This window comes from Leiobunum rupestre, chromosome 2 (assembly GCF_980474605.1).
Source record: "Leiobunum rupestre chromosome 2, qqLeiRupe1.1.hap1, whole genome shotgun sequence".
In the NCBI taxonomy this organism is placed as follows: Eukaryota; Metazoa; Arthropoda; class Arachnida; order Opiliones; family Sclerosomatidae; genus Leiobunum; species Leiobunum rupestre.
Genome location: NC_143385.1, coordinates 54,541,221 through 54,566,451, shown reverse-complemented (window position 1 = coordinate 54,566,451; position 25,231 = coordinate 54,541,221). Strand labels below are relative to the sequence as shown.

Sequence of the window (25,231 nt, the reverse complement as noted above, 5' to 3'; positions counted from 1 at the left end):
AAGAAACTCTTTCCAGTTCCTCCGTATCAGAATTTAAACTACTGAGGTCATTTCTCGTATGACTATCAAGATTATTTCTCTAACCACCAGCGTGGTTATTTCTCTTATCACCAGTGTGGTTATTTTTCGTACTACCAGTGTTATTTTCAAAGCTATCATTTTAAAAAATATTTAAATCTCAATATTTAAAAAAAAAAACAAGCATATGGCGAATTATTGAGTGTAGGTTTTTAACGCCATTAAAGATGTCGCTATACCTACTAAATTAGGCGGATACTAAAAAACCATTATATTTTCAGTAGGGAATGTATCATATGTACAGGGACCTCTGATTTTTACCGGTTAAAAAAGTTAATAAATATGCATTTAACTGCATTAGAATCGTCTTGTAATATAAAATTAAACATTACCTTAAGTGTTGGGGAGCATTTCAAATAATTTTTCAGTATTTTGTATTTTATTTCAAATACTTTTTCAGTATTTTGTATTTTATTTCAAATTCTTTTTCAGTATTTTGTATTTTATTTCAAATTCTTTTTCAGTATTTGGTATTTTATTTCAAATACTTTAAAGAAATGTATTTAGTATTATATTTTAAATACATTTTTTACAAAATACTGATTTTTTTTAGCAAAAATACTTTATCCATCAAATAGTCTCCATACAACACCATCAAGCGGAATATATACGCCCAATTCATGCTCACGCACAATCTCGTTAAAAATTCCGCTTATCGCACGTGGTGGCGTTGGAGTAGCCAGGGCTTAAGAGGCAATCTGCCTTTTAGATCGCGCATATAAGCAATGATGCACAAAACTTTTTATATACTATATTTTCTTTATTTCATAGATGGCGGTAGCGATTTTATCTTTTATTTTTTATTCTTCTACTATTTTAATTTTTTTATATATATTATTTCAAACGTTTTACATAGATGGCAGTGAATTCATTTAAAATTATATTATTTTTGAGATTTTTGCGGTGAAATATTTTAACGCTTTTTCAAGTATCTTTCAAATTGAACTGAATATTTCAAGTAGCTTTTTCCAATGTAGAAAACCCTAATGTAACATTTAAATATCATTTTCTTACATAGTTGTATCTTTCAATTTCAAATCAGTGCGACACACAAAAATTGTTCTATACTATATTTTCTATCTTTATTTCATAGATGATGGTAGCGATTATAATCTTTTATTTTTTTCTTCTATGTTTATACATTTTTTTAATATTATTTCAAACTTTATACATAGATGGCGGTGAATTCATTTAAAATTTTATTATTTTCGAGAATTTTACGGTAAAATATTTTAACGCTCTTTCAGGAATCCTTCTAATTGAACTGAATATTTCAAGTATCTTCTTCCAATGTAGTAAATCCTAATGTATCATTTAAATTTCTTGTATAGTAGTACCTTTCAATTTCAAATCACATAAAACTTGTTCTACTATTTTTTCATATATTTTATCATAGCATTAGTATAATGGAATTTTTTTACATCGTCTCATTTTTCTAATCTGATGGAAGGAGAATTATGAATTTTCATAATGAAATCACATATAACTATTCAAATGAATAAAAACCAAGACACGTTATGAACAGAATATAACTTTTAATGAATTCAAGTGTTTTGAAATCCAATTCTTAGGAACTCAAGTATATCACTAGTCACATGTTTTAAAAATTTATGAGGCATCTTTTTTTCCCAATTCTCCTAATCTGTATTCTCGAAAAAAGATTATTTGTTCCAACTTCTTTGGAGATAATCTTGCTCTCCTTGCTCTTTGTAAATATCCAGCGATACTAAATAAGCGCTCCACATCACCTGAGCTAGCTGGAAAGGACAGATATATCTTGGCTAGTGTCGAAAGCCTGCAATACAATTGGGTTTGAGTTTACTAAAATTCACTTATAATTGTAATTTAATTTTCATTACTTATGGTACTCATTTTCCTTTGTTTTCCAATATGATAGGATATCTTCCCCTTTAAACGACTCTTCAGCTAGATACCGATCCACTTCGTGAATTTTAGGAATTTTAGTACCTTGGGGAATTATTTCATCCATAAAGCTTTAAAACGCTGAAATAATTTCATTTTAATATTTGTCTCAAAAATTAGTGTTTAGAATAGGCCCATGAAAAAAGAAGGGTCGCAGAGAGACCTTGGATGGAAGTTTTGAATCACATTACACTGAGAGTGATTGGACCACACAGCAGCTAAAGCTCCCCATCTATTCTCAAGAGCCCATTTGTTCACTTACATGATTCTTGACTTCTCCCCAGACTTAAGGGAATCGTTGCCACATGAGATTTTTCATTTAAAAGGACATCAACAGAATCCAGAGTGTCTTTGATTATTTGTATAGCTTCACTTTTGGATTTCATACCAGTAAGAGATTTAGCCATATTAGCTAAATAAAGAAATTTTTATAATATTTAGTGAAACAAATATTGGGATGCAAAATAGTGGCTATGATGTATGACTCATTCATAAGTTCCTTTTCATATTTTTTTTTTAATTCATTGAGCAAAGATTGCTTAAAATGCTGATGATATTGTGTTGAAAGCATTTCAATTTTGTGAATTAAAAATACTATTATTGGAATGACCAATGAAGATGTTACACCATCTCCTTGCTAGGTGGTCAGTTTCCAATTGAAGAGGCTTCAGAATATTTACCAGATCCCCCACTAAAGCCCTAATACATAAAAAAAATTAAATAATTTAAATAATAGTGCAGAGTTGTAATGGCTTTTTTGTTAAGGTTTTTTGGAGGCTGAACGGACATTTTACGCTCAGAAAGCGCTCCAACCATGATTTTCTTTGCGGCAAAGAAAACGTCGTCCTAGAAAACAAAATTAAGTAGTGTACTTTTGTAGTTTTAATTGATTTAACTAATCTTTCAAACGCCAGAATGGGCCTTTAGCTTTGGATTAAAAAAGATAAGACTTTTGTTGTCTTTTAATTTTTTTAACGAAATATTTTGCAAAAGATAAATACAAAATTTTAATTTTACATTTTGAAATCTCTCAAGCGCAAAAAGAATATAGACCTTTTCGAACTACGTAAAGAACATGCGTAGTTGAAGCTTTGTATCAAAAGCAGACGACTCGTGGGAAAATGGAAGGGGATAGCCGTAGAACGTGCCTAGAGAAATTAAATGTTAAGAAGTTACAGGCGTTATGTGAAAATTTAAATATTAAATTTAAGTCAAAATGGAAAAAGGTTGATTACATTAATAATATTTGTGAATATTACAAACTAGTCAGTGATAATGTAACTGATAACGTTGAGAATATCTTAAGCCTTAGTTACAAACGAGTGAAACGGCTAATGTTAAAAGCGACTTTGGTCCGTCCGCGAATGTTATTGCTCAGCCTTTTACCACATCAACTCCTAAACAAAACTCCAAAGCGAAGAGGAAGGCATTGGCACAACTTCATTTTAATAGAGGTGTCCACCAATATTTTCAAGGTAAGCATTGCATGAAATTATATTATGGTCTACTGGAATTTTCAGATAAATGTGGTTGCGACGCAACACAGCCAGATGATATTAGGAATTGGGCAAAGAATCCTCATCCGTCAGTTATACCTGGCTTTACTGCCATTGAGGTCTTTGATTATCTAGTTCAAAAAAGAAATAATATTGACAACTCTGCAAATAGAAATATTAAAGGATTTAATAGAGCTGTGGCTCATGATGATGCTAATGATATAACTGGAGATATTGAATATTGCTTGGTAAATAACGACTCTGGCTTAAATGTATATATATTTGTTTGAAAAAACATTTTTGTGTGTATATTTCAGGTGGATAGTCAATTTTTATACGTTAAAGCGAGATGCTACCCATCAATGCGACTAGAAAGCTACAGAGTTGTAGCGTGCATAGACTCGACTGATGCTGTCATTTGTGGAGGAGCTTGCGAATGTGTTGTTGGGTAAATAACTTTTCCACTAAATAATTTAAATATTGAATTTCTATTGTAGGTTATCTGGTGGCTGTAGCCATGTCGGAGCTCTCCTTTTATTTTTGGTAAAATATTCTACTTTAAATGATGAAGAATTCCAAGTTGCTTGTACATCAAAACTATGCGCTTGGAAGGGACCTAAAACTAAAGTTGTGACAGCCAAACGATTAACTGAAATGAGCTTTCGTAAGCCTAAATTAAATCCAGGAAAGAAAATACTTGAACTCCCGAAAAATGAACTAGAAACTGAGGAATGTCGATTTTCCAAATTTGATCCTCGCCATCCAGATGACAGACAAGTAGACAAGAAGAAGTGTATAGCGGCTGTCCGAGAACTCTTAAAAATGTATCCCCAATCTGGAGCGGCTCATTTTTGGGATTTGGATAAAGAAGTGGAGGACAATTTCAGTGTTCCAGAACCAAGCTTTGAGGTAGAAATAGAAAATACATTGGCGACGGATATTCCAGATGACTCAGAGTTGGAAAATTCTACAACTGAATATAGGCAAGATTTTAAAATGGAAGTTCAGAAACTAATTTTCACACCAGGTAACTATTAAATTCTGAATCAAATTATCTTTACAATCGTTATATTGGTTTTTGTATTTAAATAGCTTTAACGTATGAAATTCGTTTGGATCCAGCTGTCGCGGAACGTTTTGTGAAAAGCCAGGTTGTGTTTAAAGAATTAGTAGACTACGTTCACAATCTTACAACTAGTCAGTCAACTAGTCATTGGTGGAAAAACTTAAGAGTAGCTAGAGTTACAAGTTCACTCTTTGGTCAGATTTTTCATTGCAGAGAAAAGAAATTTCCTACCTCTCTAGTCGATACTATACTAAATCCTACTAAAATGGACCGGTAAGTTAACAATATATTAGTTCATTATACAGATTTTAAAGAAAAATTTCTTTTCAGTTACTCAAAATTACCATATCCCATACGGAGAGGGCAGCAGCTGGAACCAATAGCTCGTAAAGGTTACGAAACCACCTTTAATGTAACAGTTGAAGCAAGTGGGTTAACCCTGCTAGAAGAGTTTTCTTTCATTGGTGCCAGTGGTGATGGATTAATTACCGACCCTTTTGAAAATACAAAGGGTGTTTTAGAAATCAAGGCCCCTTGTTCTGTGAAAGGGACAGATATTACCAAAATGCCAATTAGTGAAATAGTACAAAATTTCCCAGAGTTTTGTATAAAAAATATCGACGGAACAATTCAACTCGACCAAAAATCTAATTACTATTATCAAGTGCTAGGGGAAATGGGGGTCAAAAAATTGAAACATGCTACTTACCAATCTGGTCATTGTTATGGGCATTATTCCATCAAATATGTGAAATTATTTTACTCTCCCTATCGAACGTTCAACATTTATTCGCAATTCCGCAATTCTTCTCGTATCTAATATCTCTTTCTCTGTAAACTGCGCTCGATTTGTTAGGAAGGGTGGTAAGTTCAGACCACATTGTATATTCTTTAACAAATCTTCAATCAAAAAGCCTTTATCCGCCATCACATTATCACCAGGCTCTAGCAACAGTAGTAAACCAGATTCTTTAGTGATAACTTTAGCCAAAACTCTTCCGCCCCATGCTTCTGACACGAAGGAAATAACCCCTCCTGGGGTTATGCCTACTAAAAACTTTATAGTGTTGTGATTTTTATAGTTCGAAAATGTAAGGCTTTGTGTAGTGAACGAGGATGACTTCTCCACAAATATTTCGGTACAGTCGACTATAATTTTTGGGTTTGGATATTTTTTAAAGCATTCAGGCATATATTTATCCACAAGCTGTTTGGTAGGAAATGGGAATAATGCCGCTAATTCTACCTCCATTAAGGTGACCCAAGTAGAAAATATATCCGAGAATGTAGAAATTGAGATATTAAATCTGTCTGCAATGTCTTGTGAAAACAGTCTGACTTTAAGTCGAACCATAACAGCAAAAAACTGGTCAATCAGCGAGACTTTAAAATTTCTCTTCTTAGATGGTGGGGCTTGATTCTTCAGATCCTTGCATCCTCTCCAATAAGTCATCTTTTCGGCTTTAGGTTTCAACAAACTGGGAAGTAATTAAATAAATTATTATCTCCTTGAGTCATTTATAATTACAACTGTCTTTACGGCGAATGTTGGTAGACCCGTGTAGAATTTAGTTATTTCATCATTGCCGGATATTTTATCCGCACCAAACGTCATCCTTTTAATGGATGCCTTCAAGTTTTCAATTTCGCTCTTCAGATTCTTGTTTTCCATGTCTAAGTCTGTATAGGCAGTTTGCGTTCCAACAGAAACCATCTGTTTCAAGTTCGTATTATCTGTATGAATAAGGAAATTAGTAATAATACAAATTGTTATTTAAAAATAAAATATACATTACCATTAGGTATAGGTTCAAAGTGGTTGTAAATATTATCCACAGGCAGGGTAAAGGAAACATGGTCTATTAATGGAACTGAAATGGCAACGTTTCTTCCATGCTAATACTCTTAGATGAATAATCATGAAATTGCAGGGAAGTTTTTAGCCTTTTAGCTTCAACTTTTTCATTTAGAAAACACTGGTATTCAGCTTCCTGGAAAATTATTAAAGATGCTCTCAGATGTATACAGTAACTCTAACCTAGGCTTAACATTAACTAAAAATTTTACTATTTATATGACTAAATTGAAAACATACCCTTTTTCATTTCTTCCATTTAAACGATGTTTCCTTTTTTCATTATTGTCCAATGTCAATTTCGAAATGGTTTTACGGATAGTGGGCAAATTTAAAGTTGGTACCCAGTCAGGATCACTTTGTTCCCACCCAGGGTAGCCCGTTACAAAATGAGCACTACAAATGCGAGTACCATCGTTCGGTTTAAAATCTTTCCTATTCACAATTTTCGCCCAAAGGTGTTTCCTTTTTTTTGGAAATCGATGAAACTTAACATATGGTGTCGTAATTTTACTCTTGCAACCAACAACACAACACACAACCATTTTTCTAAACAAATTAAATTTACTAACGTTGGATCCTATGAGAAAAGCAATAATAATATTTCTAACATGGCGGAATTTGATACAAAGCACGTTCTGCGCAGAATCAGTTCGTTCCCCTTTTTTTCCCCTTTCTTACATCGAAAACGACTATAGTTCCATCGGGTGTTAACTGCCAGTTTTAAATCCATTTTATCCCTTGCCACAAGCTTGGCTAACTTATTTTAAGCATAAATCAAAAAATTCAAAATCAAAATATAAGGGACCTCAGCCTACCTGTATATTTGGGCGACTTCCTAACATATTTGACAAGGTCATCTGCTCGATTATCACATTTCAAAGCGGTTTTCACAGCCAACTGCAATGTATGAGCAGTGCATCTGGTTCTATCCCATGCAAGATTTGAAAAATCTGACTCAAACCCTTCAAGAACTGTAAAATATTTATTCTCATTAAAAACAAATTAAGGCCATAGGCATGAGGAGTAAAAACATACAATCTTCATCGCTGTCACTATTATGGAATTCTAAATCATCATCAGAAAATTCGTTTTCGTCCAAGTCGGCTAGAAAGGTGTCCTCATTATGGTCATGAAACTCAAACGCCTTCGTTATGTTTGATGCATTATCAGCAACAACTTTTCCGATCTATAAGAGATAAATTTTGAATATTATACATTTACAATTCTAATTGTAAAAGTAAGGGGTGGTAGAAAAGTGCATGTGAAAAATTAGAAAGACTAAACAATAAGAAATTTCGAAATATTAAATGCGATACTCGGAGTTAGATCTTTGACAATCAAGAAACGCGAAGCTCATGTCAGTAGGCTTTTGTAAAAAGGTTAAAATGCTCGATTTACCCAACAGTATACGGGTTTCGCTCTTCTTTCACTTATTTTAATAAAATGTTACTCACTCGTGATTGTGTCAGACCTACGGCTTCCAGAATTTCTTGTACTTTGGTTTTGATATTATCTCCACTGTGTTTTTCATTGAAAATAGTAAAACCAATGGTTTTTTGGTAAGAGTCCAATGAGAATTTATGAAATGAGCTCGCACACCCAATATTCCTTGTCTCGCACGCGAACTCCATATATCTAAAGTCAGATGAATTCCACCGTCTTCAATTCCATGATTTCCATCAAAAGAATTTTATTAGTTTTCCGCGCGAGCTCCGGGATAATTTCACCCAAATTTTTTAATCGGATTTCAAACATACGTTTTGTGCACTAGCCCCATTACCTCTACATTTACATATGTAAATCAAGTAGCAGGTCATGGCGACGTATTTACACGCATAATTATACAGGGTGTCCACTAAAAAACGATCCAAGGCGTATATCTCAGAAACCGTTTTCTCTAGGAATTTAATTTTTTTATCACTTATAGCGTTTTCCATTTGATTGCTCGAGATTCGCAACGAATCTGTCTCTGACGTCAAAGATCTCGCTCCAACCGACTAGAGTAAAACTGCAAATGGAACATTCCATTACATATTCATGCGCTTTGATGTTTTTCGTCTGCTAGTTATTTGAATTTTCGCGTCTTGGTCTGCCATTTTGCAAAAAAATCTAAAAGGAACACGCAAAAATTTGATCCGATCTCGATCTCGATCCGTTGATCTGTCGAAATCGGCAGATCGGTTTTAATCGATCTCGGAGCACCCGGGAGTGGGAAAAGGAACACGCGAAACTTGATCGGAGCAGATTCGAGCACGCAAATGGAACATAAAATGTTCATCAGAGCGATCTAGAGCGCTTGAGAGCAGTCAAATGGAAAACGCTATTAGCTTGGGCCGAAGAAGAATGATAACCTCGATAACCTTGAACCATATCTTAAAGGTCATTCAAAAATCATCTCGAGAACCGTTAGATTTAGAATCTTATATCCAATTAGAAAGTTGTTCCTCATCAAATTTTATGTCTAAATAAATTTGAACCGATTTAATTTTATCACTTGGGAGACTGAAAATTTCACGCGAAAAACAGGTTGGTCTTTGTTAAACTGGCTACACAAAAGTTATTATGAATCGGACAGGACTTATGTTATGTTCACAAAATTTTTATCTTAAGGGTATTTATCTTTGGCAATTTAAGTAAGAAACTTTTTATTGGCCTTGAACCATGTCTTCAAGGTCATTCGAAAATCATCTCGAGAACGGCTGCAGATACAAACTTGCTTCCAATTAGAAAGCTGCTCGTCATAAAATTTTATGTTCAAATAACTTTGAACCGATTTGATTTTGTCATTGGGAGCCAAAAATTAACACCGAAAACGAGATGGTCTTCAAGTTCTATCCGATTCATAATATTTTCCGCGTAGCCAGTTTAACATGATGACCAGCCTGTGTTTAGCGTAAAATTGTTAGTTAAAGTTAAGTCGGTTCAAAGTTATTTCGATCAGGGACAACTTTCTAACTGGAACCAAGTTTCTAAATCTAACGGTTCTCGAGAGGATTTTTGAATGACCTTTAAGATATGGTTCAAGGTCATCGAAGTTATCATTCTTCTTTGACCCCCTGCACGAGCTACGTAACATAAAAATTTTAAATTCCTAGAGAAAACGGTTTCTGAGATATTCGCCCTGGATCGTTTGTTAGTGGACACCCTGTAATTAAGAAATATATATATATATATAAGTGGAATATTTTCAATTTTTCGAACAGTCTTTAATTTTTTCCGCTTTTCAAGAAATCACAGTATTTTGAGTATTCTAGTATTTAAAAATTTGGAGCTGTAGTTGTATCGACATCTGGTGGTACCAATTTTTACAAGAACGCTTGTAAATTAATTTTTAGAGACTTATTTGGTAATTAATTTAATTAAATATACAAAAGCACACAGCCTACTCTTAAACGAAGATTCCTTTAAAAATTTTAAAACAATCGTATAAACCTTTCTTAAGTTAAAAATGCGCATATTGATTTTTCCATAGCGTGAAGCCCATTAGAAAGTCCCATAGCATTTTTGGAAAAACGGATTAATGTTTCCATAGTGTTACGATGGGGGAAGGAAGAGGTTTTAAAGTTAAACTCGAGACCAGCGCCGGATTAAGACTTTATGGGGCCCTAGGCCCAAGTTAATTTTGGTGCCCCCTTTCAATAGCGAGCGAAGCGATCTAGGTGCTTCCTCAATTTATAATTGAGAAATGGAAGGAAAATTCATTTTGCTGCCAGATTTAGTATGTCGTCAGGGGCTAGACGACAGTCCGTCAGAGAATGAGACAATCAAACGTTTTTGAAAATTACTCCGGAAAATATTTTGGGAAAAGCAAATAATTAAAGTTTTGTACTTTTTTTAGAACTCTCTGGTGCCCCTTGTAGGCTTGGTGCCCTAGGCACAGGCCTATTGATTAATCCGGCCCTGCTCGAGACTACCTATATATATACACAGACGACCGTTTGTGTGTCTAATAAAGACTTATCAATACGAAGTTGTTTTATTCCTAGTGGCAATACATGTATTAAAAAAAAATTAGTTAAACCAATTAAAATTGTTCATTATACGGTTTGATTTCAGGTGAACCTGCATAAAAGGTGTTTCTCTTTCGATTAAGCGATAAACAATGTAATAGTTATGGGCACTTTATACGAAACAGCATAATATTATTTAAAAAATTTATATCGATTTTCTTTAAAGCTCGATTAATTGAATCTAATTTGTACACCATCAAAAAATCTTCATAATTTGGGCCTACGGTATTTTCTACTTAAATAATATACTTTTGTTTTGGATATTTTCAAGTTTGTACAAGTAAGATTACCCAAATTATAAGATTTTACCTAATTGTATTCGAAATTTCCCAATTTATTATGAATTCAAACATAATTATTTCAGTTTTCTCAATATTTGTTGATATTGCCGAAATGTATTCCAATCTAACAACAATAATAATACAGAATTTTTCGCACCAAGAGATACATTGATATGCGCTATTTTGCATAAAGGTGCCGAATTTCTTTCAAAAGAAATAGGACGGAAAAGTTCAGAGGTCGTAGTAATAGGAACTTTACACTGAAACGTCATGGTAAAATGCGATTATAAATTGCCATTATTTGTATGAAATCTCCTCTAGCTTAAAAAAAAATAATACCCACCAAGAGGAATAGAGTGGCCGTTATGGAAGAGTTGATTGCGGATATTCATAAAATAAGCTTATTTTAGGATTATTGTGAGCTTTTTCTCGGTAACATATCCTACATCAATAGGTGCCCATTTTCCAGTTTCAACAAATGAAGCGCTTGACAAGGAAACTGTCAGCTCAACAGCCAAACCAAAAGAAGCCATGAGAAGCGCTGTCCTTTACCTACAGTCCCAAAATCTCATCCTACAAATATTAAATTCTATTCTAAATGAACGAAAGAAGAAATTAGAAGAGCAGTTCTATATCAACAGCCCTCAAAACCTATTCCCGCATCTGAAGCTCAATCAGTTGTAAATTATATTCTTAATTAAATGGTTGCGCCACGAGAACAAAATGCCCAATTTTTAATTGCGTTTTCAAATCATTTAGCGAATACTAATAACATTCTCGTTGGTATACATTATCCTTTGGTACACCGGGAAAATAAAACTAATGCCTCTTCTTTTGTTGAAAACTTAAACCAAAACGCACTTGTAGGGAGAGCTTAAATTAACTGGCGATTAAAGCGGACTGAAACACTCCAATCGCTGATTTCTCGACCTGACACGATGGGTTACGTGAGAATTAAAATTCTTTAAAAACAAAAAAAAACTACTTTATTTAAACTGATTTGACTAACATTGTAAGTACTTTAACTTATTTTACTAAATGCCCTAACACAAGGGGCGCTTAACGAGGAGACGGCCGCAGTCGCTCCTTTCTGGACTAAAACTCTTGCTTTTCTAACGGTTTTCTTTTGAATAAAACCTTTTTCTTTCTTAAGACTGACCCTAACGGCCAGTAATCCCTATTTTGGGGTTTTTCCAACACGTGTCCATCCCACGGATGGTCGACACTTTATGCACATTCCCTTTCATTTCTCAACATGAGAAAACAACTCCCTCTAGCTACTTGGGGAATTTCCACTCTACACTTTTTCGCTTCCCTTCATAGGAGGCTATTAGCTATTTATTTGACAAAATGTATTGACCTAAATGGCGCCTACAAAATACATGGGGAAATACCGATAACTAAATTCACAAAAACATACATACAATACACTACCGAAATTACAAATATTACAAAATTAAATTTAACATAACAATACACTAATTTACCTATATACATTAAAATTATTAAATTTAATTAATTAATTAAAATTAAAAACCATTTTATACAATCGAGATTTAACATCTTTCGGTCCTTTATATCAAGGGTTCCTACTCCTGAAACGGAAAACTGTCGTCGCTATATGTCTAATCCTGAAAAATCACCCTGACGTGTGTTAACAATTTACTTTTTCTCGAGATTTTAGATGAAAGCATATATTCATTTCTTAATTTTTATTCAAAGTCTTATGCTTAATTTTTTACCATACTCTGTCAACTGAACATTGTATATTTTTCTTAAAAATGTGTCTTTATCTAACAATTGGTATTTACATATAAATTATTCAATTTGGCTTTAATTTTGAATTTAGATTTTACGAACCTTTTACACTTTTAAGTACGCTTTATGAGTAATTAAATAATCATTATGGTGGAATATATGCCATAATATCAACCAATTTAAAATATTTTCATGATATAAATATATATATACAGGGTCTTTTTTTTTTGCTCGGAAAAGTTTTTTTTTTCAAAAACGATTTATAGTACCGATTTCAAATTTGGAAGGTCAATTCTCTATACCGGGGGACATCAGTTTGAGAAATTTGAGCGTTTTCGGTAATGTTTTTCACCAATTTTGAAAAATTATTTTTCGACCACTAGGTGCGAGATAAAAAATTTCTATTATAAAGTTGTAGGCCGTCATCGAAAACCCTTAAAAATTGTTCACTCGACGAAAAACAATTTATTTATCAGTGAAAATTCGAGCTTGAAAAATTTACAAGTTGGTGAAGCCAAATTACGATTGTTTGAAACGATAATTGAAACCGAATTACCTAATCCAGTTGAAACTTTGGTTAAAAAAACGACCGGATTTAAAAAACACGAGGCTATAGGTCAATCCTAAACATGCATTGGGTATTTAAAGGAAAACTTTGGGAGATTATTATCAGTGTTTGATAATATTACGAACAATGCCTCGTTATTCAGTACCGAGATAGTTGCCATTTACTATGGAGAAGCAGCGCAAAACCTTAGAAGAGTGACTGAAATCTTCGCAGAAAGACATCCAAATGGAGCACCATCTGTAAATACAGTAAGACGAGCAATTCACGATTTCAATCAATTTGGTCACTTGCAACCTAGGTTTCGCGGATTGGGTCAACCGGATTTAGACTTCGAGAACAATGTACTCGCGTACTTTGTGGCATATCCTCGTCACAGTTGCGCTAACGCCGCTGCTGATTTGGGTTGTTCTGCAAATCGTGTGTGGAAAATTCTTCGTAAGAATCGCTATCACCCATACAGAGCTACGCTCCACCAAGGACTAATTGACGGAGATCATCAAAGACGTTATGAATTTAGCAACTGGTTACTAAATGCTGTCCAAGAAGATAGACAATTTTTGCGCCATGTTTTGTTCTCCGACGAAGCGTCATTTTCTAGAGATGGGCCCTTTAATCATCAAAACAGCCATCTTTGGTCTGACATCAACCCACATTGGAGTTTTAAATATCATCACCAGGTTCAATTTGAACGGGTCAATGTTTGGGTTGGACTTGTTGGAAACCGTTTGATTGGTCCCTTTTTCCTGCCGACGAACCTCAACGGCCAAAGGTATTTACATTTTCTACAGAACGAACTGAGTGACGCAATCGACGACCTTCCATTGGCTGAAAGACGTCAGTTGTGGTTTCAGCAAGATGGCGCCCCTCCGCATTTTTCCCGGCAAGTAACTGAGCACCTCAACAACGAGTTTCCTGAAAGGTGGATAGGGAGAAATGGTCCAGTGCATTGGCCAGCAAGGTCACCTGACCTAACACCGCTGGATTATTTTCTCTGGGGATTCGTTAAAGCAAAGGTATACGCCACGCCCATTGAAACTAGGGAGGAACTCATTAGACGAATAATCAGTGCTTGCCGAGACGTCACACCAGAAATGGTAGAGAAAGCGTTTGAGAACTTAATTGTCCGCGCACAAACCTGTGTTGCAGCCAATGGTGATATTATTGAAAATGTTTTGTAAAAATTTATGTGAATAAAATATCTGCATTTAAAAACCAAACGTGTACATTTTTTCAAGTGTGAAAACTCTACTACGTTTGTATTAGACTTGTTCCCTTTTCAATTATCGTTTCAAACAATCGTAATTTGGCTTCACCAACTTGTAAATTTTTCAAGCTCGAATTTTCACTGATAAATAAGTTGTTTTTCGTCGAGTGAACAATTTTTAAGGGTTTTCGATGACGGCCTACAACTTTATAATAGAAATTTTTTATCTCGCACCTAGTGGTCGAAAAATAATTTTTCAAAATTGGTGAAAAACATTACCGAAAACGCTCAAACTGATGTCCCCCGGTATAGAGAATTGGCCTTCCAAATTTGAAATCGGTACTATAAATAGTTTTTTCCGAGCAAAAAAAAAGATCCTGTATATAATGATAAATATAAATAAAACCTAAGCAACGGTCGGCTCAATCATTGCCGCCCACATTACGATACGGCCTTTGTTTTAAAAGATGGCAACGAATCTATCGGATTCTTCGGAAAACGACTTTACTACTGCTGTGGGAGGCACTTAGACAAAAAAGAGCTATAGTATGTGAACTTTTCGTAAAGACTATAGAACTAGTTCAGCAGGACTAACAACATTTGTTATTCTTTGGTTTAAGATATTCGGCTTATGTCCTGTCTTTATATGAATACGAGTATGAATATTTTAGAGACGTACCTTTTAGGATTTTTAGGAGGGACCCTAGGTGTTGATTGTTGAAGTATGTTTGGGGTTATGAATATTTTCATGATCTAAGTTTCTTTTTAAACCCTTGGATTTGGGACTAGTATTTTGCTTATTTGCCATCATACATTTATTACAAAAATCACTTAAAATAAGAAAAACGGTACGGAAAGCCAGAAATTAGTGAAGCCTAGGCTAGCAACCACGCTCAAGGTTCGTCGAGAAAAATACACCATTATGTTTTTATATTAAAATGTACTCTTGATTAAAAGGATATTAAACCAAAATATATTGAATTCAATCTTCATATGTAACCATACCATAAACTATCTAATAAAAACCATTAAATATTTTAAAATTATTTAGGACGGTATAGGAAAAATTAAACATAAAAATAAATAGTATATAATAAATAATAAAAAACTTGAAATTATAATATAACGGTTACAATCCAAAACGATAAATATTAATATATCAGTTGCAATCTAAGACGAGAAATACTATATCAGTAACAATCCAAAACTTGAAATAGTAATATATCGGGTATAATCCAAAACGATAAATAAGAATATTTGTTACAATTCGAAACGTCAAATTGTTACATTAAAGGTTGGAATTAAAAGGTTGAAATTTTGACGTTTCTGTGTCATTTAGAAAAGCGCAAAGAGTGTACAATCAAGTGTTACAAATGAATTTTCAGAACAGACCACGCCAGGGCCGTGCAGAGGGGTGGGAGCAGGGGGGAAAATTCCCAGGGCCCGGGCGATTAGGGCCCATCGAAGAAGCTCGAGGGCAAATCCAGATAACTTGCGAAAAGTTTTCAGGGCTCAAGGGGGGAGAGGGCAAATCGAAGGGGCCCGTGAGTAAGTTTGACCCCGGGCCCCAGGTTACCTCTGCACGGCATCACCACGCTTCAGAATAATTTGAGGTTTTCACTCCTATTTGCGCCCCGCCACCCCTTGCTTTTTCCATTTTGCCAGGCACGCCTTGCTTCTATTTTGTAAATCATTTTTCTCGAATAAAGGGTGAGTGAATCTATTATAAATTTTGTCCGCAGGAAAATACCATGACAATTTGAAATGGTCACCCAGGTACGGCCAGCTTCGATCACGCTATAAATCGAAGTTGGCCGTACCCAGATAGCACGCCGGTTCTTTTTTTACGGACTACACTACTGCCGCGAACAGAACAATTTAACCGAATGTGCCGATTTCACCGAATATGCCGATTTCACCGAATGCTTTCCGGTGTGGTGCAAAAAAGTGAGCTGGGATTTCAAAAATTAAGCCGAGCCAAAACTGTAATCTTCATCTTTTGAAGAAAGCAAATAATTTGCACCCAATAACACACAAAGACACACACCGCATAAGTTATATATATTAACGCGAAGCGGAAGACGACTGAAAATTGTCAATGGCCATAATCATGAACACATTTTCCAATCTTGCTTTTCTCAAAGACACAATGCCGACTCCAACTTTCTTCGCTTACTAACTGGCACTCCGTTAAATCTCTACATTCACAAGTGCAACTGTTTCGAAAACATTTGGTCCCCCTTCCTTCAGCACATTCCTCTATACGTCTACAGTCTCTGTCTCTTTCACAGCCTAAAAAAACATAAATTTAATGGCATCTCTTCATATGAGTGGGATTTCCACCTTCTAACAGAACGTGGAATAGGCAGTGAACAATCGCTTAAACGGTAAAATTAGGAATATCTATTTTACATTGGCGGCTTGTTCGCTTGGTTCGGTTGGTTCAATTACGCCATAATCATTTGAGACAGTTCGAAAAAAAGGATAATTTTGGGCAAAACCATGAACAAAGTGAGGAATTTGACAAAGCGCTTACGGTCAACCTGTTAATAATTTCTACGATAAGCTAATTTCTACATCAATTTCATGGCGGGGGACTCATCGATTTCTGAAAATATTTTCACACTTTTCAATACAGTTATTAACCACTAGGTGCCAGATCAAAAATGTCAATGAGAAAGAATGTAGGGCGGTATCGAAAAAAAGACCAATTTTACATTGAAAAACGCGATTTTAAAAATTGAACAGTTGAGCAAGCCAAAATACACTTTCAATTCTATGCGGCTGCATACTTTTACTTAGAATTTACCATGTTAGGGTGACTATACCCACTGTTTAACATTGGTATATTTCGAAAGTTAAAGCATGTTTTCTATTGCCCTGTTTGTATTATGAAGATGGCCGAAGAAATCTAACCAAAGTGTGCGAGATTTTTCAGAACGGCATCGAAATAGGATACTATCGGTACGCGCAGTAATGACTCTGAGCGTTATGGTAATGTCCGACGAAGGTTTCGTGGTTTGGGTCGAAAAGTAATTACAACTATCATCTAGAGTCGTCAAATACCAAATAAAACGGCGAATTATTTTGGAGATAAATTCCGAGAAAGAAAATCAATGAAATAACTTCGAAATTTGAATAAATGCAACAATAATATACAATATAATATTACATATAATACTATCATTTTCTAAAGATTAGTTAGTATTAACTTTAAATTATCATATTAACTTTTTTCGACCGTAGCTTTAAGACAATCAAAAATTGGCGATAGATCGGTTGCGTAGGTCAATACAGTTGAAAATATTAAACTCACACTTGAGATCGCAAAACAAAAGTCAAACACTGCCTGTGGCCAGGTTGATGAACGTGTACACTAATAAGATTTTTAAAAGAATTCACAAAATTGAAATTTCTTACGTGGATAAATCGGCAATTTTTTTCCATTTCTATAGATCCCATCCTGCACAAAGATGGGTTAAAAAACATTAGTAAAGGAAAATTTGAAATTAATTTTATACGTGAAACACAACACGATGTTGAAAGCAAACGAATTTTCTAGTCTCCGAGTGAAAGACCCGTTTGAAAACTTGGAAAGGAGTTAAGGTCGTTTCAAAAAATTAACTTGTTCAATAAGTTTATTCCGAATATTGGAACCGATGCTCATGCTGGTCTCTTTGAAATAACGGCCCGGTCTGTGTCAAACGACGATGGTTTGAATAATTTAATTTCTATCTTCAAGTCGGATACCTCTAAATTTTAATTTTTATCTGACAGTTGGACTCTCCTCGAATTCCAACAGATTTTGGCTCTACTGAAATCTACTCAACGCAAAATTAGCCTCCCAAATTTCGGAGTCAGGGATAAATCGAACGAGAAGCAGTTTCCGTTCGGAGATTTCTAACTACGCTTTTGCGTAAAGTTTTGTTCGAGTATTGTACTGAAGAGTGCTTGCTGTGAGATGTACGACAAAAATTTAAGAATAAAGATTTTCGATTGAGAACTTTTTAATTTGTAAACATTAGGTGGTAGACAAAACGTTCTACAGGGAAAACCGCAAAAAATTCTCGAAACTCAAAAATCAAAGTTAAGATGGAGTTACGTGATCAGAAAATATGATACATTTCAGTTTAATGAACTCTGGTTTTAGTGAAAAATAATCAATTTTTCATCGAACTAATTTATGTTGTACGAGTTTTGAGTCAGTTTTACAGATTTCGTTTGAATAATTTCCATCTACAAACTACCTGTAGAAAACGCATTCCAATTGCTCAGATATTTACAATTTATAGTTCCCTTTTAAAAACATTTTCATTAAAAATTTCGTAACGTTTGAGACAATTTTAACATTAAATTCTGAAATGTGGGCGAAAATCAGTTGCAACATCAAAATAGCAACCTAAAAAACAAGAAATCAATACGAGAATCGCACTCTGAAATCTGAAAGAGAGTTTTTGATTTCCGAAATCTCTTTTATATTCAAAATCCCGTACGCAATTTTTTTTTAATGAAGGATCCCTCGGTCTATTGAGTTCTTAAGCTCGAGAAAATAAAACGTTTAATAGCTCGAAGAATATTTAAAACATCCTTTTGAGCTTTCAATCTGAATAAAATTTGTTAAGACACGGGAAATATGTTTGAAATGAACTTACCTCTTTTTTATGATTTATCGGAGAAGGTATGATTCTGATTTCAAAAGAATTCTTCGATGGCCACTTTAATCCTTTATAATAAAAATTGAAAAGTAAACGTTGAAATCAGGAAGGCAATCCGCGTTTTTCGTACTACTACAGTGTTGCAAATAATGTGTATGTCTATTCTAAGATGGCGCCACGCTCCAGGTAGCTCCGGGACTACCTGGTGTCATCCACCTGATAGCAATGAGACACCTCGGCTAGAGAGAGATCACGCCAAGCAAGATTAAAGAATGGAACGGCGGAACGCCAGTCTTGCAGCCTACCCCTTCCAGGAAATTTCGAACTAGTCGGGGGTAAAAAGGGGGAATCGATCTACGATTTTGAATGGGTAACGCCATCTATTTTTGACTTGAACCATACCATATTTTTGGAATTTTGCTATATTATTTGGCACATCTTAACCTTTCTCGCAATTTTGGCGCGTAAAAGCGATAGATTTTCACAAAGTATTAGGGGTGTGAAAAATATTTGGTTACACCAAATAATTCGATCGAATACCAAATCGAATATTCGATTCGTCGAATCGAATAGCATTTGGGAAAGATCGCGAATATTTGTTTTTCTTGATCTAATAGTTGAATATTCGAAAAGATAGGAAAAAAGTATTTGGTATTTTCAAATAGTTTGCAAACTGGTCGAATAACCGCGGGTCTTTTTCTAATTTGTTGAGTTTCAAGGCCATCAGAGGAGAACCGTGTGAAATTTCCGAACTAGTGCTTATTTCTGGCACCTCTCATTAGGCCACAGCGGCAAGGACCATAAAGAGTAACTTAATTGTACGTCCATTATTCATACCGTAAAACTTCTTAGCGAAAGACAGAAGCTGTTTATTCTTAGCGCCTCTTGGCTAGATTATTGGCGTTTTCTTTGTTATGGAATTTTCTAGAATAACAAAGTAAAACAAAAACGTAAACCAAGTCCATAACGGGCTAAAACTAATAACTGGGAGAAAGGTTGAAGTAAGTAACTTTTGGGATTTTACGGTTTTTAATTTTTGAGTTCACTAAATCTTTGGTTTAAAATTATTATAACTTAAATTAAATATTATGCTCCTTCGTGTTTTACATACAAGTGTTTGCAAAGCATGAATAATATAGCAGATCCTTTGATTTTAATTGTAGTAAGTAGTTACTAAAGAATAAAAGTCGCTAGCTAACTTGGACCTGGGGTATTTTAAATTTGTTTTGTAAACGTTTTCTTTGAAAATTTTTAGTATTTTAGTTTGAATTTATGAAATAAAATAAAATATAAATTATACGTTTGGTTTAGTATTTTACTAATATTGCAAGTAAAATGAACAGTGATTACTGATTTCAATTATTCTTTTATTTTTGGACAAATATGCAAACTATTTGGTTATTTCAAAATTCGAAATACTATTTGGTATTTGATCAGTTAGCTGGCTCTAAAAATATTCGACCAAATTATTTGACGTTATAAATTTTCGATTTGGTATTTGACGTGCCTTGAAAAAAATATTTGATGTTCGATTCGATCCCCAAAAAATGGTATTTGCACACCTCTACAAAGTATGTTTAATCTTTATCTTAAAAAATAGGCAAAGTTGTGTTTATGTTAGAAGAATTCTGAAGAGCTTTCTTATATATAGCTAAGCATTTTCCAATTAAAAATTCCATATTGTACAGCGGACCTAAAATTGACGAGTAATTTAAGCCTAAGTTATTAGGCTTTGCGTTTGACCAAGAACTCAAAGCAGGCAAATATTTCCAAGGAAGTTAAAAGAAGATTAATTACAGATACTTGAATCTTCCTCGATATTTCTTACCTTTATTAATATCAAAATCTTTCTTTGAATAAGTATGATCTTGTTTAATCGAATGCGTGATATCACAGTTTTGCTACTGAATAGATTAAGTACCCGTATCATACGGGCCGTATGATGTCGCTAGTTCCGTCAACTTTTACTCTCTTTAACTTAACTGAACCAAAGAGTTTTTCCCCCCTACGAACCTTGAACGGGTAAGATTAAAAATTCCATCAGAACGGCGTTCCATTCTTTAATGTTCCTTGATCACGCGGAGCTCGGACGTTAATTCAAAAAGCTAATCGTTATTTGTCTAAACTTCTCGTATCTTTATTACCTACTAACTTAAAACTATCAAGGCCCTACTGGCTACGTGAATCCACCTGGTAGTGAATAACCGAAACTTATCAATCGATCCCCCAATGCATGCTACCGGAAACTGCTTCGTAGATAGCAAGAGGTAGTATAGGTGTAGGGGTGAGGTTGATTGGGAGGATTTGCTCTGTTTCTCCGCCAGGTAGCGTAGATCCTAATTTTGATTTTTCACAAGCTTGTCTAGTTCTGAATACTTGTACTGTTATGCCCAATTCAAACTAATGGGGCCTAGGTAGGTTTATGCTTCTAAACATTGTCGATATCTACAACGACATTAACTACAACACGTAAGTAAGATCAATTTCATTTTGTAATTTCTCACTCACCAGCCAGAAGATTAATATTTTTAATTTAGCTAAGGTTACCTACTGAAGAGAAAATCTTCAAAAATATTAGAGTATTACAAAAAAAATCGCGATATTGCATACAATAAATTTCTTTACTAAGGCTAGCACAAATTAAGAAATAGGACTTAGAAATAAAATTTGGATCACATTGTGATAAAACTTGAATCAAATTGTGATAAAACTTTGAAAACATTCTGATTAAATCTCATCAAATGGTGATTTAATATCATTTATCAAAGTGTGATTTAATCTCATATATCAAATTGTGATTTAGTCTCATTTATCAAATTGTGATTTAATTGCATTTATCAAATTGTGATTTAGTCTCATTTATCAATTTGTGATTTAGTCTCATTTATCAAATTGTGATTAAATCTCATTTGTTTACAATCTTTGATCAAATTGTGATTAAATCTCATTTATCAAATTGTTATTAAATCTCATTATCAATTGGTTATTAAATCTCATTTATCTAATTGTTAATGTTGAAAGATTTTTTAGAATCCATGGAAAATAATAATTTAAACAAATTTTAACGGAGGAAACACGTTAAAAATTTTTTAATTTTTTTATATCTAATTGTTATTAAATATCATTTATCAAATTTTGATTAAATTTCATTTGTTTCCAATCTTTGATAAAATTTCATTTGTTTCCAATCTTTTATTAAATTTCATTTGTTTCCAATCTTTGATTAAATTTCATTTGATTCCAATCTTTGATTAAATTTCATTTGATTCCAATCTTTGATTAAATTTCATTTGATTCCAATCTTTGATTAAATTTCATTTGACTCCAATCTTTGATTAAATTTCATTGGTTTCCAATCTTTGATTAAATTTCATTTGTGTCCAATCTTTGATTAAATTTCATTTTTATTCAATCTTTGCTTAAATTTTTATTCAATCTTTGATTAAATTTTGATTACATCTCATTTATCATATGGTTATTATATCTCATTTATCATATGGTTATTAATTCTTATTTATCAAATTGTTATTAAATCTTATCAAATTGTTATTAAATCTTATCAAATTGTTATTAAATCTTATCAAATTGTTATTAAATCTTATCAAATTGTTAATAAATCTCATTTATCAAATTCTTAATAAATCTCATTTATCAAATTGTTATTAAATCCCATTTATCAAATTGTTACTAAATCTAATTCATCAAATTGTTACTAAATCTAATTCATCAAATTGTTATGAAATCTCACTGTCAAATGGTTTTTTAATATCATTTTTCAAATTGTTGCTAATACTCATTTATCAAATTGTTATTAAATCGCATTCATCATATTGTTATTAAATTTCATTTCTGAAATTTAATTTGAACAGATATGGACATTTTACCAAACTATTTTGTAAGGGATGAATTTAAAGCCCCGAAATGGCTATTCTTTTATAGAAATCAATTGGCTGTTCACGTTCGACGTACTCGTCGTGCTTTTATGGAAAACGCCAACAACAACCCTTTTGGTTGCGTCGAAAATGTGTAAAGAAATTAAACGGAGTGGCCAGTACTGAACCTTTTTTGGGGCTACTGGTATATTTCGCTTACGTTTCCTTTGAGATCTTATTATCAAAATGACTCTACCTTCAGCGTACTGCAATCCAACCACGAATATGACCAAAATCACAGCGGCGATGAAACTCGACTTCTCGAAAATTCCCATTATGTTCCGCTGTTTGCTAGAAGGAACTGTGTTTGGTCAATAATATTCGTATAACACTTACATAAAAATACTCGGTGTAGATGAAACATCTTTACCTTGGAGCAATCCACTACGAAACGTCTTACCACGGTTTAAGTTGCTGACTCTCGATAAAGCAATGTTTGGAGCTCAATACGTATTTATATGGAATTTTGTACGGGATTAAAGCCGACAATGGGCAACAATTCAGTTTCTATGTTCACGTATATACTCGATTTTACCCGGGAAATTCACAGCTTTGTGTGAAGGCCATTAATTGATAATTTGCTGTTGAAAACTGTCAAAAACAATATATTAACTATTCTTTTTGTTGCCTGTTCTTAAAATGCAATAATTTATATTTGACCTACATTGAAAAATGGAAAAGAACTTTCACTTACCTTGCAGATTCTGAAAATATATTTGAAGACCAGTTTCTTGTGACCTTATAATCACAAAGAACACGCTTCTAAAATGTATAATGAAAGTTCTAAATCAGTCTTTAGATGAATTTGATATTATTGTACACTCTGTTCGAAAAGTCTTCTACCGTGGGGATTTTTGCACTTAATTTTATTTTAATCGAAATCTATAAGAGTTCGTCGTTTGCATAGTGTTCCAAAAGCTCGATTTGGGGCCAAAACTCCAGAGAGTGCATATAATAAATATTATACATAAAATGCAATAATTTATATTTGACCTACATTCAAAAATGGAAAAAACTTTCACTTACCCAGCAAAATATTTGAAAACCAGTTTCCTGAGACCTTACAATCACGAAGAACACGCTTCTAAAATTTATAACGAAAGTTCAAAATCATTATTAGTGGAATTGGATATCATTGTACACTACACTTTTAAAAGGGGGTTTTTTAATGGTATCAAAATCATTATTAGTGGAATTGGATATCATTGTACACTACACTCTTAAAAGGGGGTTTTTTAATGGTATATTAAGGGTCTAAAACATATTAATATACAGGGTGTCCACTGAATAATGAAGCAGGGCGAATATCTCAAAATCTGTTTTAGGAACGATTTTGAAATTTTCAATTCGTATACAAGATCTAAAGGGAAACCTACTGCGAAAATGTCGATGACCTTGAACCATGTCTTCAAGGTCATCCAAAAACTAACTCGAGAACCGTAAGTGTTACAAAGTTGGTTCCAATTAAATAAGTGTTCCACGTGACTTTTTAAGTACAAATAGCTTTGAACTGATTGGATTTAACCAATAGGAAGCCGAGAAATGCTAAATGAAAACAAGAAGTTCGTGAAGTTGATAATGTGTCCCAAGCGAGGTTCGGGAGCTGATTACTCTAAAGATTCTCGTGTTAGAGTACTGAAATTTGCTACACATCCTCATCAGGACTAAAGGGCTTTAGTTTAAAAATTTCAATGACCTTGAACCATGTCTTCAAGGTCATCCAAAAACTAACGCGAGAACCGTAAGTGTTAAAAAGTTGCTTCCAATTATAAATGTGTTCCACGTCACATTGTAGGTCTAATTAGCTTTTATTCCATCGAATTGGACCAATAGGAAGTCGAGGAACGGTTTTTAAAAATCACAAAGGTCATTAAAGTGAAAATTGAAAGAAAACGCACATAACTCGAAACCAATTCGTGTTACATCGAAATTTCGTAGACAAACTCATTATGGTGGGAGTTTTTCAAGTTTGTAAAATTGGATGACCTTGAAGACGTGGTTTAAGGTGTGAAAACATTATCTCGCGATCCATTGGGCTTAGAAACTAGGTTTCAATAGGAAATTTGCTACTCACCACTTTCTCGTCAAAGTAGTTTTGAACCATGTCTTCAAAGACATTCAAAAATGACCTTGAGAAATAACTTGAAACTGAATCAGCTTAAATTACCACGTCTTCAAGGTCATCCGATTTTACAAACTTGAAAAACTCCCACCATAATGAGTTTGTCTAGCAAATTTCGATGTAACACGAATTGGTTTCGAGTTATGTGCGGTTTCTTTCAATTTTCATTTTAACGGCCTTTGTGATTTTTAAAAACAGTTCCTCGACTTCCTATTGGTCAAATTCGATCGAATCAAAGCTAAAGAGACCTACAATGTGAAGTGGAACCCTTTTCTAATTA

The 25,231-nt window shown here is 33.8% G+C and overlaps 1 protein-coding gene across 2 annotated transcripts; it reads right to left on the bottom strand.

Moving 5' to 3' along the window:
- Positions 1 to 15,352: 15,352 nt before the first annotated feature.
- Positions 15,353 to 23,324, bottom strand: LOC149958422 (uncharacterized). 2 transcript variants are annotated; one of them, XM_090165847.1, is made up of 5 exons: positions 23,200 to 23,324; positions 23,026 to 23,130; positions 18,895 to 18,965; positions 17,663 to 17,705; positions 15,353 to 16,534 (listed from the first exon to the last, which is right to left on the bottom strand). In XM_090165847.1, exons 2-5 carry the CDS (start codon positions 23,102 to 23,104, stop codon positions 16,338 to 16,340), a joined length of 390 nt encoding a protein of 129 aa, XP_090021973.1. In that variant the 5' UTR covers positions 23,105 to 23,130; positions 23,200 to 23,324; the 3' UTR covers positions 15,353 to 16,337. The 2 variants fall into 2 exon arrangements, with proteins under 2 accessions (XP_090021973.1, XP_090021972.1); XM_090165846.1 differs by having other exon boundaries at positions 23,026 to 23,120.
- Positions 23,325 to 25,231: the final 1,907 nt, after the last annotated feature.

Excerpts from the sequence above, each read along its gene's own strand:
- LOC149958422 (XM_090165847.1), bottom strand. The coding sequence starts at position 23,104 with ATGGGAATTTTCGAGAAGTCGAGTTTCATCGCCGCTGTGATTTTGGTC. Across the intron at positions 18,966-23,025 it reads TGGATTGCAGTACGCTGAAG|GATTAAAGTGGCCATCGAAG; the intron begins GTAGAGTCATTT and ends TTTATTATAAAG. Across the intron at positions 16,535-17,662 it reads AAAATTGCCGATTTATCCAC|GCTGTGAAAGAGACAGAGAC; the intron begins GTAAGAAATTTC and ends ATGTTTTTTTAG.